This window comes from Nansenia antarctica (genome assembly GCF_963989245.1).
Source record: "Nansenia antarctica genome assembly, chromosome: 3".
Classification (NCBI taxonomy): Eukaryota; Metazoa; Chordata; class Actinopteri; order Argentiniformes; family Microstomatidae; genus Nansenia; species Nansenia antarctica.
In genome coordinates, this window is record NC_137688.1 from 85,728,578 (window position 1) to 85,747,023 (window position 18,446).

Sequence of the window (18,446 nt, forward strand, 5' to 3'; positions counted from 1 at the left end):
TTTTAAAGTGTCACAGTTTGCAGGCTTGAAAATGTACATGTTTGTGCCTCAGCACTAGCTGCCATACAATCCGTCCGGACTGCCCTGGGCCCAGAACTTAGGCCTTTTCTGTGTTCAGGGCCTTGACGGCCCTGTGGTAGAAGCAGTCCTTCAGTCTGTTTGTCTTAGCGGCCGGGGTCCTGTACCTCCTGTTCGAGGGCAGCTTGACAAAGTGTACGTGCCCACGGTGGGTCGGGTCCCTGGAGATCTTGGAGGCCCTCCTGAGACAGCGTGTGTTGTACAGCTCCTCCAGAGAGGGGAGGGGGGCGCCGGTGATCTTCTGTGCTGTTCTCACGACTCTCTGTAGCGCGTTTCTCTCCGCTGTTGTGCAGCTGTGGAACCAGTTGGAGATGCCGTAGGTGAGGATGCTCTCCACTGCGCCGTGGTAGAAGGCCACCAGTATCTCCTGCTTGTTGTGTTCTTTCCTGAGGCATCTCAGGGTGTATAGCCGCTGTTGTGCCCTCTTGATGGTGCCTTTTGTGTTGTCCTTCCAGGCCAGGTCATCCCGCATGTTGTGTCCCAGGAATCGGAGGGTTGAGACTCTCTCCACGCTCTCTCCGTCGATGAGCAGGGGCTGGATCTCGGACTTTTTCCTCCTGAAGTCTACGATGAATTCCTGGGTCTTTGACTTGTTTAGCAGCAGGTTGTTAACCTTGCAGTATAGTATATTAGCCTACATTACATTACAGTCATTTAGCCGACGCTTTTATTCAAAGCGACTTACACTAATTGCATTTAACATAGGAGTGTACTGCTTTTTTAAGGCAAAATGAAGAATAGCAAACTAAAAATACAGTATAGCAATATAGCAATAGCATAGAGAAGAATAGCAAACTAACAATACAATAGGTGCTTAAGAGGGAGGATCCTGGTAGTAGGCCTACTTCTTGAAGAAGTGAGTTTTGCGGCAAAAGATATAAGGGCTATTGATTGCCTTTATAGTATGCGCTATGCCATTTGAAGTCTGGCTGCTGCGTTAATCGCATGATTTTTTTTATTTTATATCTCACTGCCTACCCAGCCAATGACCTCACTGCACGTTACTGGCCTGGGTGTGGGTGTGGGTGTGGGTGTGGGTGTGGGTGTGGGTGTGGGTGTGGGCGTGGGCCTGGGTGTGGGCCTGGGTGTGGGCCTGGGTGTGGGTGTGTGTGTGGGTGTGGGCCTGGGTGTGTGTGGGTGTGGGCTCTGGGCCTGGGTGTGGGCTCTGGGCCTGGGTGTGGGTGTGGGTGTGGGTGTGGCCGTGGGGGGGATGTCTTTAATACAATAACAATGTGACAATGATTACTTAAGACTGTATGAATGGCAAGAATGGAAGGCACCATACTCTCATGTGTGTGATAGACAGAGGTTTTACCATTACTCAGGGTTCCCGCGCTGGTCTTAAAAAGTCTTAAAGGCTACAATCTAGCAATCCAATTTATAAGGCCTTAAAAGGGCGCAAATTCCAGTTATTCGGTCTAAAAATGAGGTGCTAGGTCTTAAAAATGAGATCCTGCGAGGAAATCAGTCCGACCACACCTATTTACGCGGAAATGAATCAAGCTGGAACCCAAAAAATGCCAAGTCGCTTCCTTTTTTGTCTGTATGGCAGTGAAATCCCTAATTTCATCACCTCGAGGATAACAAAAAGCTATCATATGGTGTCGCGAATAGGTCTAAAATTATATTCAAAGAGGTCTAAAGAGGTCTAAAAAGGTCTTAAATTTGACTTGTTGAAACTTGTAGGAACTCTGATTACTGATAAGCAGAAGGTTTAGGAGCTGGGGGACCTGCTGCTTCTCCTCTCTCTGTGACAGCTTTGACCAACAGTTGAACTGACTACGGCCCCCAGGACAGACTGCTCACGTGATGTTGTCAACCTATACATGTAATCAACAGGGACCCCCTCGTTGAGCTTTTGCGATGAGACCCTATTTTTGTTGGCCAGACAATCGCTCCTTCTTGCAAGAACTAAATAAATACTGTTAAAGATTTGACAAGTCTCAGTCTCCTGGTTACAAAGTTTAGTATTCTGTGCATTTGAATCTGACAGAGTGTGTGTGTGTGTGTGTGTGTGTGTGTGTGTGTGTGTGTGTGTGTAGGGGGTGTTTAAGAAGCTGCTGTACGGCCTGTGCTTCTTCCACGCGCTGGCCCAGGAGAGGAGGAAGTTCGGCCCCATCGGCTGGAACATCCCCTACGAGTTCAACGAGACCGACCTCCGCATCTCTGTACAGCAGCTGCACATGTTCCTGGAACAGTACCAGGTACCACACACACACACACACACACACACACACACACACACACACACACACACTCTAGGCTTGGACGGTTTTTAATTTTTTGATACCAGGAAACCATCCCCAAATGAAACCTCATTTTCACACAAACCCTTTAGAAGACCACAGTCTTCAAAAACACACAACGATACTCCATCTTTACTTTTACGTGGCTGAATGTCAGTGACCTCATTGTGAACGCATGACTTCCTGCCTACACAGGAAGTGCCCTTCGAAGCCATCCACTACATGACGGGGGAGTGTAACTACGGGGGCCGCGTGACGGACGACTGGGACCGCCGCACACTGCAGACGCTCCTGTCCACCTTCTACACCCCGCGCATCCTGGACCCCCAGTACACCTTCGACCCCAGCGGCCTCTACTACGCACCCCCCGAGGGAGACGTGAGGACGCACTACACACACACACACACACACACACACACGCACGCACGCACGCAGGGACACACACAAACACACCCACACCCACACAGAGCGCTCAGGGCTGCTTTCACACACAAATGAAGACTAGATGTCTCCTCTGTGTTCTACTGAAGGTGTGATTTAGTCCTACTACACCCTGCAGGAGAATGAATGAATGAATGAATGAATGAATGAATGGTCTTTATTGTCATTGCTACAGTACAGGTACCAAACAACGAAATTTAGGAGGGGTGGCTCCCCTGGTGTTAGGAAAGAAAAAAAAAACTTTAAAAAAACACTTTAGAAAAAACACAAGAAGGGAAGGAGCTGGTTTACATAAATAAAGGCTATGTACACTATCCACTATACTATACTGTACAGATAGACGATTAGGGTTGTCATATTGCACATAGTGTTATTTCACATTTATTTAAAGTGTCGCAGTTTGCAGGCTTGAAATGTACATATTTTCGAGGGCAGCCGGGTAAAGTGTTGGTAGGGCAGCCGGGTAAAGTGTTCGTACCCAGGGTGGGTTGGGTCCCTGGAGATCTTGGAGGCCTTCCTGAGACAGCGTGTGTTGTACAGCTCTTCCAGAGAGGGGAGGGGGGCGCCGGTGATCTTCTGGGCTGTTCTCACGACTCTCTGTAGCGCATTTCTCTCCGCGGTTGTGCAGCTGGAGAACCAGTTGCAGATGCCGTAGGTGAGGATGCTCTCCACTGCGCCGCGGTAGAAGGTCACCAGTATCTCCTGCTTGCTCTGTTCCTTCCTGAGGACTCTCAGGATGTATAGCCGCTGTTGTGCCTTCTTGATGGTGGCTTTTGTGTTGTCTCACCAGGAGGTCACATGACCAGGTCCTGGTGAGAGAGAGCTATAGTCATTTCATTTATTTGTGAACTCAAGACCAGATTTAGTCTATGCACAATTTTATTTGGCATTTCTCTCCCCTGCAATTCTATTCATGAGCTTTCATTTAGTCATTATTATAAATGTCAGGGCTGCTCTTCAATGAACATCATTACATGACTGTCCCTCCCTGTCAGTGTCTGCTGCTGTCACCTACTGTCTCTGCTACAGGAGAACAAGTCTCTCAATCTACCCTCCTCTCCTCCCCTCTCCTCCCCTCCCCTCCCCCCCTCCCCCCTCCTCCCCTCCCCCCTCCCCTCTCCTCCCCTCTCCTCCCCCCTCCCCTCCCCTCCCCTCTCCTCCCCCCTCCTCTCCTCCCCTCTCCTCCCCTCTCCTCCCCTCCCCTCCCCTCTCCTCCCCTCTCCTCCCCTCCCCTCCCCTCTCCTCCCCCCTCCTCCCCTCCCCCCTCCCCTCTCCTCCCTCCAGTATAACAGCTACATAGACCCCTCCCCTCTCCTCCCTCCAGTATAACAGCTACATAGACTACAGTGATAACCCCTCTCCTCCCTCCAGTATAACAGCTACATAGACTCCTCCCCTCTCCTCCCTCCAGTATAACAGCTACATAGACTACACCAAGGCGCTGCCTCTCAACCCGTCTCCTGAGATCTTTGGGATGAACGCCAACGCTGACATCACCAAGGACCAATCAGAGACCCAGCTGCTGTTCAACAGCATCCTGCTGACACAGGTACACACACACTCACACACACACACACACATAGACACTCACATACACTCACACTCACACACACACACACATAGACACATAGACAGGTGAGGTGTAGAGAGAGAGAGACAGGTGATGAAGAGGTAGTGAGACAGTTTAGGTGTAGAGAGAGAGAGACAGGTGATGAAGAGGTAGTGAGACAGTTTAGGTGTAGAGAGAGAGAGACAGGTGATGAAGAGGTAGTGAGACAGTTTAGGTGTAGAGAGAGAGAGACAGGTGATGAAGAGGTAGTGAGACAGTTTAGGTGTAGAGAGAGAGAGACAGGTGATGAAGAGGTAGTGAGACAGTTTAGGTGTAGAGAGAGAGAGACAGGTGATGAAGAGGTAGTGAGACAGTTTAGGTGTAGAGAGAGAGAGACAGGTGATGAAGAGGTAGTGAGACAGTTTAGGTGTAGAGAGAGAGAGACAGGTGATGAAGAGGTAGTGAGACAGTTTAGGTGTAGAGAGAGAGAGACAGGCGATGAAGAGGTAGTGAGACAGTTTAGGTGTAGAGAGAGAGAGACAGGTGATGAAGAGGTAGTGAGACAGTTTAGGTGTAGAGAGAGAGAGACAGGTGATGAAGAGGTAGTGAGACAGTTTAGGTGTAGAGAGAGAGAGACAGGTGATGAAGAGGTAGTGAGACAGTTTAGGTGTAGAGAGAGAGAGACAGGTGATGAAGAGGTAGTGAGACAGTTTAGGTGTAGAGAGAGAGACAGGTGATGAAGAGGTAGTGAGACAGTTTAGGTGTAGAGAGAGAGAGACAGGTGATGAAGAGGTAGTGAGACAGTTTATGTGTAGAGAGAGAGAGAGACAGGTGATGAAGAGGTAGTGAGACAGTTTAGGTGTAGAGAGAGAGAGACAGGTGATGAAGAGGTAGTGAGACAGTTTAGGTGTAGAGAGAGAGAGACAGGTGATGAAGAGGTAGTGAGACAGTTTAGGTGTAGAGAGAGAGAGACAGGTGATGAAGAGGTAGTGAGACAGTTTAGGTGTAGAGAGAGAGAGACAGGTGATGAAGAGGTAGTGAGACAGTTTAGGTGTAGAGAGAGAGAGACAGGTGATGAAGAGGTAGTGAGACAGTTTAGGTGTAGAGAGAGAGAGACAGGTGATGAAGAGGTAGTGAGACAGTTTAGGTGTAGACAGAGAGACAGGTGATGAAGAGGTAGTGAGACAGTTTAGGTGTAGAGAGAGAGAGACAGGTGATGAAGAGGTAGTGAGACAGTTTAGGTGTTTATGTAAGTATCCCCAACTTAAATAAATCTGAACCAGTGTCTTAACTTTTCATCCAGGGAGATCCTCTTCAAATAGCTAAATAACTAATTAACTCCCTAACTAACTAACCCACCCGCCCCCCCCCCCCCCACACACACACAGTCCCGTTCGTCGGGCGGGGACGCCAAGTCGTCAGATGACATGGTGTACGAGGTGGCCGAGGACGTCCTGGGGAAGCTCCCTCCGGACTTCGACATCGAGGCGGCCATGCGGCGCTTCCCCACCTGCTACAGCCAGAGCATGAACACGGTGCTGGTGCAGGAGATGGGCCGCTTCAACGTCCTGCTGGCCTCCATACGAGACTCTGCCCTCAGCATCCAGAAGGCCATCAAGGTAGGCTCACACACATTCTAAATGCTTTATTTATGTCCACATAAATACAAAGTGCATTAAGGACATGAACACTATCAGTGCAGTCATCAGTTCATTGGGAGTCATTCATTTACGTTTGTGACTGTACAGCAACCATCGTACACATCCAATATTAACACAGAGGATGTTTCAGATGTGGGTTAACCGATACAACAGCATTACTGTAACACAGTATCTACTCTAAGGGTACAAAAAGCAACACCGTCTCCATATTGAGCGGCTACCGATAATAGCAGATATTGTGTTAGCACCTTGTGTTTAGACACACACACACACACACACACACACACACACACACACACACACACAAAGCAGCACAAAATGTCTTATTGAAATAACAATGTTCTCCTACACTCTGTGTGTGTGTGTGTGTGTGTGTGTGTGTGTGTGTCAGGGTCTGGTGGTGATGTCGGGGGAGCTGGAGGAGGTGGTTAACAGCATCCTGAAGGGTCGTATCCCGGCGATGTGGATGAAGAGGTCCTACCCCAGCCTGAAGCCCCTCGGATCCTACGTCAACGACTTCCTGGACCGCCTCCGCTTCCTGCAGGTCCCTCACACACACACACACACATCCATAATAACGTACCCACACACACCTCATAACACACACATACGCACATTGAATTGCCCCTGTTGTATGAAATGTGCTATACAAATAAACTTGCCTTGCCTTGCCGTGTGTGTGTGTCTGTGTCTCTGTGTGTGTGTCTCTGTGTGTGTGTGTGTGTGTGTGTGTGTGTGTCTCTGTGTGTGTGTCTCTGTGTGTGTGTGTGTGTGTGTGTGTGTGTGTGTGCCCCCCCCCCCAGGCGTGGTATGAGGAGGGGACCCCCGCGGTGTTCTGGATGTCGGGGTTCTTCTTCACGCAGGCGTTCCTGACGGGCAGCCAGCAGAACTACGCCAGGAAGCACCGCATCCCCATCGACCTGCTTGGCTTCGACTTCCTGGTCCTGGACGACAAGGAGTACCGTCAGCCCCCTGACGATGGTGGGGGAGGGGGGGGTCAGGGGGTCGTTGTTACCCGATAAACAAAGAGTCCAAAAGACGTCCTCAGGGAAGCCGGAATGTGGGTTCAGATGACGTCTTTCGTCTTCTGTAGTCCATAAGACGTCCTAAAGACGTCATCTGGACGTCCTAGAAAGACGTCATCTGAACCCACATTCTGGCTTCCCTGAGGACGTCTTTTGGACTCTTTGTTTACTGGGTAGGATTTTGAAACATCAGGGGCTTAGCCCAGCTCACGTGGGAGGCGGGGGGTGGGTAGCCGAGTTTTTGAATGATAGGTGGTAGCTTGCGCTAAATGGACGGCGATGGGGTAGCTAGACTTTCCTAGCTTTAGTTGGGGAGGATGGAGGGAGGAGGAGGAGGGATGAGGAGGAGGGATGAGGAAAGAGAGGGAGATATACAGTGAAACAGAACAGAGAAGGGGTAGAGGAAGACAGTTGGTCAGACACTCTCTGTCAGGTGTGTATCTGGTGGTGTGTGTGTGTGTGTGTAAGAGAGAGAGACAAATGTACATCCTGTATATCAGAGAGAGTTGATGTGTGCGCGTGTGTGTGCAGGTATTGTATGTGTGATTGTGTATATCTCTCTCTGTCAGGCGTGTATCTGATGGTGTGTGTGTGTGTGTGTGTGTGTGTGTGTGTGTGTCAGGTGTGTACATCCATGGGCTGTTTGTGGACGGTGCTCGCTGGGACAGGAAGACCAAGCTGCTGGCAGAGTCCTTCCCTAAGGTCCTGCATGACCCCATGCCTGTGGTAGGACCCCCCCCCCCCCACACACACACACACACACACACACACACACACACACACACACACACACACACACACACACACACACACACACACACACACACACTCAAACACACAGTTTACCCTCAGAGCTGGAGGTGCTCTCTCCCTCCCTCACCCATCCTCCCTCCGTCTCTCTCCCTCCTCCCTCCACACCCCCCCCCCCCCCCTCCACCCCCCTCCAGATGTGGTTGAAGCCTGTGCGGAGGGGGGAGGTACCTGAGAGGATGTGCTTCCTGTCTCCCGTGTACAAGACCAGCGAGCGGCGCGGGACGCTCTCCACCACGGGACACTCCACCAACTACGTCATCGCCATGACGCTCAACTCCGACGTCCCCGCGGACCACTGGATCAAGAGGGGCGTGGCGTTGCTATGCCAACTCAACTCCTAGACGCTCCGCCGCGGTCACACTCTTATTAAACATGAATGATGTTAACATCTGACAGAGTCTGATTATTATTATTATTATTATTATTATTATATCCGTAAGCTTATTATGTGTTTACGTGCTTATGAGTGAGAGGAGGAGACACAGAGGGAAATACAAAAGAAACACAACACAACAGGACGTGGCACGTAACACAGGCTCTCTCTCTTCTTGGTCTTAGTTAAAAGTCTAGCGGCAGAATTCCTTCACCTTGCCTATTAGAGCCCTCTTAGGGCAGGAGGTGATGTCGAAAAATTATGCGTTACCACCACCACCAATTGGACAGGCGTGATTGGCCAACCTCAGAACATAGGCGGGTTTAGACATTGTCACAGTTGCCCATCCCTCAGTGCGGGTACACGAGATGGATTGTGGGATCAGCTGAGCTTTTAACAAAATTGCAATTTGAAAGGAAAACATAACATGTGCCAGCACCGTACGACCCAACCGTGTGAAAACTACTTAACGAGGAGGAGGCCTGTCTGTCATTTGTCTTAGCAGTGTTTGTGCTCGGGAAAGCGTGAAACGAAGAGCGTTTGGAATATTCCCAAAGCACACAATATTCATACGATGTTCAGCGACTGGGATAATCAAAGGGCATGAAACAAGACTGTCTACAATCAGAGGGACTGACAGAAAGAAACTAACTGATAAGCTACCAACGGCGGTAAAACCATAAAAGCATAAAGCTTAGCATTAAAAAAGAATTTGGTAACAGATGGGAGGACAGAGAGGTGAAATACAAGATGCAGCAGGTGCACAATTTGGATAAAGAGCCAGTCTGTAATATCATCCACAGCAGACAAAAAAACAAACATTGCAACACAGCTCAAATTCTACTCAAACTTGCTTAAGTTTGCTGCCAGGTTACATTTTCATACACATGTACTGCAATGTCACCTGCTGATATTTCTGAGAAGAGAAGCTTGACAGCTACAGCTGCAGCTGCACAGGATGTTTCTGGGGGGGGACGGGGACCAGGGGGGGGACACCCGAGTAAACAAAGAGTCCAATAGACGTCCTCAGGGAAGCCGGAAGTTGGGTTCAGATGACGTCTTTCTGTCTTTTTTGACGCACCTGACTAACCAGACACCTCTTAAGCCAATTGTCCCATATACATCACTTCATCAGCTGGGTATTCTATCCAGTACCAACGTCAAAAGTGTATAGTGTACAAGCAGCAACGCTCCAGCAGAGGGTGCCACTGTCAAACAGGAACAATGGAAGTGGGTCCTAACATTGAGATATACACCTATACTCTGTATAGTCCATGTGTTGTGATAATGATGACACAGGGGAAGGGTGACAGGATGATGAACAAGGTGTAAACTGAGACTGGACACAACCCATCATACCGCAGATTTATCAAATGTGACAGCAGCTGGTAAGTCAAGGTAAAAAAAAAATATTTTTAACATATTATGAAAGTACAGATTGTAAGCTTTCAAATGATGCGTCATACAGATAATTGAAATCTGAAATAAGTAGAATTTGAAGAAGATATGCATATTTGAATGTTGATACACCTCAACCGAAATAACAGAGAAAATCCCCATTCAAAGATTCCAATTTCCCTTTCAGTTTTGTCTTGAAAAAAACACTCAAAGTAAGGAAGCAGAGATTGTCAGCTAGTTCGGTAAGTAATGCCAGCTATAGCTAGAAGCGATTTTCAATAAAAAGGTGTCAAAAGATTGTTTCACTTGGATTGTATGGAGGATTATATTTCACCCTGGGCACTAACTTTACAAACAGGCCAGCCACGTCATATACTGTAGCTCAATACGCTATAAGATACATCACTGCATGTGACAAGAGCTATGAAAATGTTATTTAGATATACAATCTTTCTTATTCTGCTAGAATTGGGCTTCATTGGTAATACCATAATGGCATATTTACAGTACATGGACAGTGGATTGAAGCATTTGAAATGTCTGTTTTGTATAGTATAGTTGGACATGTTTTTTTTTCCAGGTGAGAGTAATGTCAAAATGACATTATCTGACTGCATTGCCCACAGCAATCCAAAATTCAATTATAATTATGTTATAAATTGATATGGATCAATTTATACCTCTTATTAGATTATAAATACTCTGGTTGTTATGTTTGCCTTTTGGTTGACAGCAAAAGGGAGAGAGGAGGATAGAGAGGGAGAGAAGGAGAGAGAGCAGGATGGTGTCGGCACACCAAAGAGAGAGAGAGCAAGAACCAGGTGAGAAAGTGGACAGGTAGTCAAGACCACATAAGTAAGTAGCCTTGAGAACCGATGGTTCTGGAGCCTAATGGCCCATAGGGCAGGAGCCTATCTCCTGTTTCCGTAGCGTGAGGCGGCTTAATGTACAAGTTAGTACACCCCCTGGACATGACGCTGGTATGTCGCAGGGTCTTACCCCCTGGGGGGGGGGGGGTCCATGCCACGGTCCATGCCACCCCCCCAAGGCAGCAAACCTAGGGGAAACACTGATTCTTACTACACATTCAGGTCATGACATGAACCGTTCTTACTACACATTCAGGTCATGACATGAACCGTTCTTACTACACATTCAGGTCATGACATGAACCATTCTTACTCCACATTCAGGTCATGACATGAACCATTCTTACTCCACATTCAGCAAGACTTGCTCCAGTGTGGCTGTGAATGGGCTCGCTCCCTCGCTCGCTCTGCTGCACCCCCCCCACACACACACACACTGTTAACTTCGGTGCTAATTTTAGGCCTAGGTGAAATAAAACAATTCGCAATAGTTGGGACATTTTTAAGAGTGGCCGTATGTCTGGAGTCTTTGCCTTGCTTAATGTTTCGCTTGGCAGAGCCACTCAGGTGTCGTCTGTACATTTGGATTTCTTCGTTGATAGTTTGGCGGCACTGCGTCATCGCGCACTTGTCTGTGACTGGGGGGGGGGGGGGGGGGGGGGGGGCACTTACACCGAACTCGCAATTATTTATCTTTTTATACACGATAGCCGAAATATAACCGTTAGTTTTGTACCTGTGTGGATGACTTCCAGTAAATATAGCCTATATTTTAAAAATGTGCCCAAAATATTTTAAAGGTCTCTTCATTGTCCGAATAATTTGGTGCCCCCCCATTGGCTGGTGCCCCAGGGCGTTCACCCGATGCAATATAATATATTATATAATATAATAATATACAATATAATATATGGATAATATAATATAATATAATAATAATAATAATAATAATAATAATAATAATAATTATAATATATAATATATGGATAATCCTGGCTTGCTCCCCTCCCCCAAGGACTGAGTCCTTTGATTGATTGATTGAAAACTTTATTAGAAGATTTGCAGAAGTAGGTACATGAAAGTACATATTACATACAAGGTCAACTAACAGGATAAAAACCCAAGAAAGCCACTGGCTTATTTCAATTGGGGTCCTTGATTCTCAATTCATCGTTACATGTAAGACAGACAAAAAAAGCTAGTACTATCTACAAGATAATACAGACAAATAACTATTACTATCTACAAGATAAACACACATCCATCATGGGAAGAACAATACAACAAAACATAAGGTATGTACAGCGGGTAGGACAGGTGGGGACATACACCACAGGTGGGGGCGGGGGACAAAACACAAAGTATGTACAGTGGGTAGTTCGGGTCTTTTAATCTGATTTTTGATTTAGAGGGTCCAGTTACGGATTGCAGCCTCCTGTAAATGTTTTTTGAGAGTGGTTTTGAAGGTGGGCAGTGTTTTGCACTCCTTTAAGATTATAGGAAGGGCGTTCCACATTTTTACTGCATAGTTTGCAAACGAGTTTAACCCCTTGTTTGTGGTGCAACGCGGTTGAACGTGGTTCGTGGAGCTTCCTCTGGTGTTGTATGTGTGGACGTTGTTCACTTTTTGGAAGTATGTTGACAGGTACTTGGGTGTCTTTGTGGTGTAGCGTATCTTGAAGACCAGGCCCAGTGCAAGCTGCTGCACTCTGTCAACTACTCGTAGCCAATCAAGGCTCAAAAAATGAGCAGCGGTTAGATGTGTCCTAGGGTTGAGGCCTAGCAGAAGCCTAACCAGTTTATTTTGGGCTGTCTGGAGTCTTGTTTTATGGGCCTTTGTGGTTCTATAGTACCATGATGTTACGGCATAGTCGAAGTGACATTGAATGAGAGCTCCTGATAGGGTCCTCAGTGTGTTTTTACTGACAAGTGAGGATATCCTGTACAAGAATCTAGTTCTATGGTTAACTTTTTTGATTACTTTTGCTGCCATTTTATCTCCGGAAAGATTTGCCTCTAAGATGGAGCCCAGGTATGTAATATCCTCTTTTCTTGTGATATTAATGTTACCCACTTTTATTTTAAAATGTTCAGCCTTTCTGAGTTTAGATGGGGATCCGTATAGGATGGTTTCAGTTTTACCTAGGTGTATTGATAGTTTATTGTCAGCTAGCCAGATGCAGATTCTACTCAGTTCAGTGCTTAGCGCTTTTTCCACCTGCAATATGTCCCTGTCAGAGACCAGCAGAGCCGAGTCATCCGCGAACAGGAACAAATTGCAATCACATGCTGATGACATGTCATTCACATATATTAGGAACAGTAAAGGTCCCAAAATGCTTCCTTGTGGAACGCCGCAGGTCACTGGGAGGGGGGGGGACAGTGTTCCGTTCACACTAACCACCTGTTCCCTCCCCTCTAAGTAGGATTGCATCCAGCTCACCGATGTTCTATCGAACCCAATTGCTTTCAGTTTATCTAACAATATGTGGTGATCTACTGTGTCGAAAGCCTTCTGGAGGTCCAGCATGACCATGCCGCAGTACTTGCCCGAGTCCACCTCATGGTTGATGTGGTCGTTCAAATAGAGAAGGCATGTGTCAGTGGAATGGGATGTTCTGAATCCTGATTGAAATTCATACATCAGCTTTTTTTCGGTAAGGTACCTATCGACCTGTTCATAAACTATTTTTTCCATAAGTTTCGAGATGGAATTAAGAATAGAAACAGGTCGGTAGTTGCCTGGGTCTAATTTGCTTCCTTTTTTATACAGTGGGGTTACCCTTGCTATTTTAAAGTCAAGGGGGACGTGTCCCTGTTTGATGGAGAGGTTTATTATGTGGGTGATGATTGGGGTAATGGAGGCAGCTGAGTCTTTTAGAAATCTGGCTGGAATATTGTCATGGCCCGTGGCCTTTTCTGAGTGTAGAGCGCCTAGCTTTTTAAACACCTCATCGTTTGACACCATGGAGAGTTTAAAATCATCATTGCGTACACCCAGTTTATTGTAGAACTCACGGATGTGCTCTACACCATAACGCCCTGAGTGGGGTGGTAGATTGTTAACTAATTTAGTGGCTATGGTTGTAAAGAAAGTGTTTAAGCACTTAGCCACATCCAGCTTGTCTGTAAGGAGAGAATCACCAGATTTGATGCTGATGTTTGTAGACCTGGTTTTGAGTTTTTGACTGCAACCTAGTTGGCTATTAAGTAGCTTCCAAAGGTCACGTGGTTTGTTTAAGTTTTCTTCGATTTTGTTATCGAGGTATTCTTTCTTAGCAGATTTGGTCATGGTAATTACCTGATTGCATAGTTTGTTGCATTGTTTTTTAATTTTCTCAAAGTGGGTTTTGTGATCTTCGTTTAAGTGTTTCACTAATTTTGATTTGCATTTTTGAACTTCAGAGCATTTTAGGTCTCTGACTTTCATAGCATTTAGAATGTCCTTCTGGGAGAAGGACCTGGTTATTAACGGGAGGAGGGCAAAGCGACAGGGCCAACCTCCTAACGCTGTCCTCCCGGGCTTAGATAAGTTCGTTTGAAACAGTTTAGATACAGAAACTATTAATATAGTTAGATAAGTTCGTGGAGGACACGTGGGGGGGAACCACTCGCAGGCAGGGCGCCGGTGAAGGCGTTCCTGCCCTTTACCAGAGTACCTCTGAACTACAGCGGTAGAATCAATCAATCAAGGACCCCAATTGAAATAAGCCAGTGGCTTTCTTGGGTTTTTATCCTGTTAGTTGACCTTGTATGTAATATGTACTGTCATGTACCTACTTCTGCAAATCTTCTAATAACGTTTTCAATCAATCAATCAATCAATCAAAAGAATGACAGTTTAATCGTTTTTTTAGACTCGGATCTATTAATTCAACAAGGGACACAACACTTTCTCCATATTGTCAGGGTATTTGAGCCTCGGAAAAGCGCTATATAAATATAATTTATTATTATTATTATTTCTCCATTTCGAAGACAGCGCCTCAGCCAACGTCGGACCCGGAAACACGTCACGATTTAACAAGCGGATATGGATAATCCGGGTTTGCTCCCCTCCCCCAAAGACTGAGGCCTTCTGGGAGAAGCACCTGGTTTACATGAGGAGGGCGAAGCAACAGGGCCAACCTCCTAACGCTGTCCTCACTTTCTGTTGTTAACTAGCTAGCAAGCACTTTGAAACAGTTTAGATACAGAAACTATTAATATAGTTAGATAACTATTGACACGTTCAGAAAACTATTAATATAGTTAGATAAGTTCGTGGAGGACACGTGGGCGGAACCACGCGCAGGCAGGGCGCCGGTGAAGGTGAAGGCGTTCCTGCCCTTTACCGGAGTGGAGGGGCTCGCGGAGGGGATGACCGACGGCTCTCCGCCGCTCGAACCAGCGCTGGCGGCCTACTCGGTACCGGGGTCCAGCCGCCTGGTCGGTGCCGAAAAAACCTACGCTGCCCTCCCAACCACCGTGACGGGCTTAACGCCACCCTGGTGGACAAGAGCGACGCTCTCGGTGAGCAGACAGCGGCGGCCGTCGGCGGATAACATCGCCGTGTTCAACGTGTTCAACGCCGCCATTGCGAAAATCACCACAGACCGACCCGACGGTCTGTCTGCAGCGGAGGCTCGTAGTGCTGGCGAATGTGAAACGAATGAAAGTAACGAATTATACAATTACAAACGATTTTCCCCCTCAACTCTTTCATGAAACAACCATGGCTGACACCACACCTACCGAGAAGACAGCGACGGTGAGTTTCATTCATTTTCATTTCACATCTTTACCTCAGCGATGTCCGAGCTAGCTATTATAGCTAGCTATTCTGAACTCTGCAACTCTACATCGGAGCCATAGTGACGATGTACCCAGTGGCGTGCAGTCAGGTGAGGCAGGGTAGGCAGTGCCTCACCCAGGCATTTAAGAAAGAAAAAGAATATCAGTCTTTAAAAAAATATATATATATTTTTTTTTTTATTATTTTTTTATTTAACTCATTATTCCTAACTTTAATGTGTTAAAATAAAAATAAATGATGTAAAATGTGTTGTTATAAAAATATAATGCATGCCCTGGCACCAGGAGAGTTTGCTCCCAAAGCTAGCTGATTGCTGATTGCTGGCGAGAGGCACCTGTGTGTGCGCGAGAGGCAGACTGTGCTTGTGCTTCTGTGCTATGCGAAGTGATAGACCAACGGTTTCGTAGGTTTGCGCATGCGTAGTCTGTTCTCACATTGTCTTCATTGATGGACGTTGAGGCACCGTGCAGGCTGCCTCTGACAGCATGATTCACAGTTTGCGTTTGGCTTGCCGTAGCGGCATTCCTCTGCTGTTCGCGCCGCGGTCAAGAATGAGCATTTCGGGGGAACGACGAGAGCAGTAGCTCCATCAATCGTGGGAATTATGTCGAACTTTTACATTTGATGGCAGAAAAGGATGAGAAATTAGCCGCACATTTGCCTACGCATGTTACATATGCTTAAGATAATAGGCTATTGCGTGCCGGTTCAAATGCTGTAAATCCTGTGTTGTTGATGCAGGTGAATGTATATTGTCATTGAGCTGTTTTGCGTGCTGCTGTAAATCCTGTTGAGATGCAGGTGAATGTAGGCAATGCAGGCTGTTGCGCTACGCTATGTGTAGTTATGAGATAACAATACATAACATTTTTTACCAGCTATTTGATAGTATAGTATATATGGGCTATGTGATTGACTTTATAGTATAGTATATTAGCCTACATTACATTACAGTCATTTAGCCGACGCTTTTATTCAAAGCGACTTACAATAATTGCATTTAACGTAGGAGTGTACTGCTTTTTTAAGGCAAAATGAAGAATAGCAAACTAAAAATACAGTATAGCAATATAGCAATAGCAATAGCATAGAGAAGAATAGCGAACTAACAATACAATAGGTGCTTAACAGGGAGGATTCTGGTAGTAGGCCTACTTCTTGAAGAAGTGAGTTTTGAGCCTGCGTTAAAAGATATAAGGGCTATTGATTGTCTTTATAGTATGCGCTATGCCATTTGAAGTCTGGCTGCTGCGTTAATCGCATGTTTTTTTTTTTATAGCTCACTGCCTACCCAGCCAATGACCTCACTGCACGTTACTGGATGTACCTGGCCCAGGGCGTCGCGGTCTGTGGGGGTCGCCTGGTGTACCTGGCCCAGGGCGTCGCGGTCTGTGGGGGTCGCCTGGTGGCCAAACGCGGTGGTGCAGCAGCGAGATTTGGCGACCTTCACTGACAGGTCTATCCGGGCATATCGGTTACCGCCCCCTCGCTCCTGGCCTGTGACGCAGTACCCAGCTGTCTTCCTCAACGTCTTATTCCAAGTGAGTGACATGTTTGTAGGGAGATTCTTGCTGTCAAAGGCACTTGTATTGTATAGCTGGCAAACGCGGTGGTGAACCGAATGGGGAGACCGCTTTTTATGAAAACTTATGGGAATTCGAAGCGTGGGTTTCCCCTGACAACCGAAAACTAATCTTTGGCTCCACCACCACCTCCTCCGACGCCTCCTTTGCGGAGCCGCCCAGCCCAGGTCCCGGGGGGGAAGAGTCTGTCAGCTCCTAGCCCCAGCTCGCTGTGCATGTTCGACACAGGAGAGTAACCATACCACTGCTCCCAATGTGGGAAGAGTTTCAGTCAAGCAGGACAACTAACGATTCATCAGAGAGCACACACAGGAGAGAAACCATACCACACCACCCTCTACCACCCTCCCATCACCCTCTACCACCCTATACCACCCTATACCACCTTATACCACCCTCTACCACCCTCCCATCACCCTCTACCACCCTATACCACCCTATACCACCCTATACCACCCTCTACCACCCTCCCATCACCCTATACCACCCTATACCACCCTATACCACCCTATACCACCCTATACCACCATATACCACCCTATACCACCCTATACCACCATATACCACCCTCCCATCACCCTATACCACCATATACCACCATATACCACCCTATACCATCACCCTATACCACCCTATACCACCCTCCCATCACCCTATACCACCCTATACCACCCTATACCACCCTCCCATCACCCTCTACCACCCTATACCACCCTCTATCACCCCCTATCACACTCTACCACCCCCTACCATTCCTCAACACCTCCATCCAGAGCCATGAGGTCAGCTGACCAACTGTTTCTGGAGGGCCTGTTTCCCTAGGACCAAACTAAAAACTAAAAACCAGAGGGTTTCTCCAAAGCCGCCCCTATAGGCTCTGGAACAGCCTCCCCCTCCACACCAGGTCCGCCCAGAGCATCGAGGCTTTTGAGGTGAGCCTGCCTCCCGACACTGCACTTTTATTTTTATTTGTATTGCACCTTGTTTTTAGTGTATTTTATCTATTTTAACTGTTGTTTTACCACTGCTTGTTTTACCAGTGTTTTCTCTTTTTATCTGTTCAGCACTTTGGGCGGCTGTTTGTGGTTGTAAATGTGTGCTATATAAATAAACGTTACTTATATAAATAAATGTTACTTATGAAGAATGACATGTTTGTAGGGAGCTTTGCTGTCAAAGACACTTGTATTGTATAGCTGGCAAACGCGGTGGTGCAGCAGCGAGCGGCAGATGTGGCTGTCTCTCACCCTGACTTGGTAATCAGTCTATGACTTACAAAACATCAAACTCTTCGCAAACAGTATATGATGGAGTGCAGTCAGCGTACGTATCTGGAACTGGTATACAACAGAATTGTAGGAAGATCATTCTACTTATGCTGTGTCAGATTTCCTACAACACCTCCATGTTGGTCTCGACCAGGAGACATTTTTTTTTTTTTTGTAAGATTTTATTTTCATTTTCCATTTTCTTTTTACACAAAACATTATACACACATTACTTGACAAACATCACAATACATCACAACTTGACAAACATCACAACTAGAGATGCTCCGATCAGGGTTTTTGGTGCCGATCACCGATCACCGATCACTGGAACCAGTGATCTGCCG

The 18,446-nt window shown here is 46.9% G+C and overlaps 1 protein-coding gene across 1 annotated transcript in view; it reads left to right on the forward strand.

Moving 5' to 3' along the window:
• dnah7 (dynein, axonemal, heavy chain 7) overlaps window positions 1-8,154 on the forward strand; it is a gene marked incomplete at both ends in the record, with an annotated part of 73,218 nt that extends 65,064 nt beyond the window's left edge. Inside the window, 8 exon segments of the mRNA XM_080527685.1 lie at window positions 2,121-2,282; window positions 2,520-2,702; window positions 4,177-4,314; window positions 5,703-5,933; window positions 6,367-6,519; window positions 6,779-6,956; window positions 7,623-7,726; window positions 7,948-8,154. Coding sequence (XP_080383811.1) covers window positions 2,121-2,282; window positions 2,520-2,702; window positions 4,177-4,314; window positions 5,703-5,933; window positions 6,367-6,519; window positions 6,779-6,956; window positions 7,623-7,726; window positions 7,948-8,154 — 1,356 coding nt within the window.
• Between the last annotated feature and the right edge of the window lie 10,292 nt (window positions 8,155-18,446).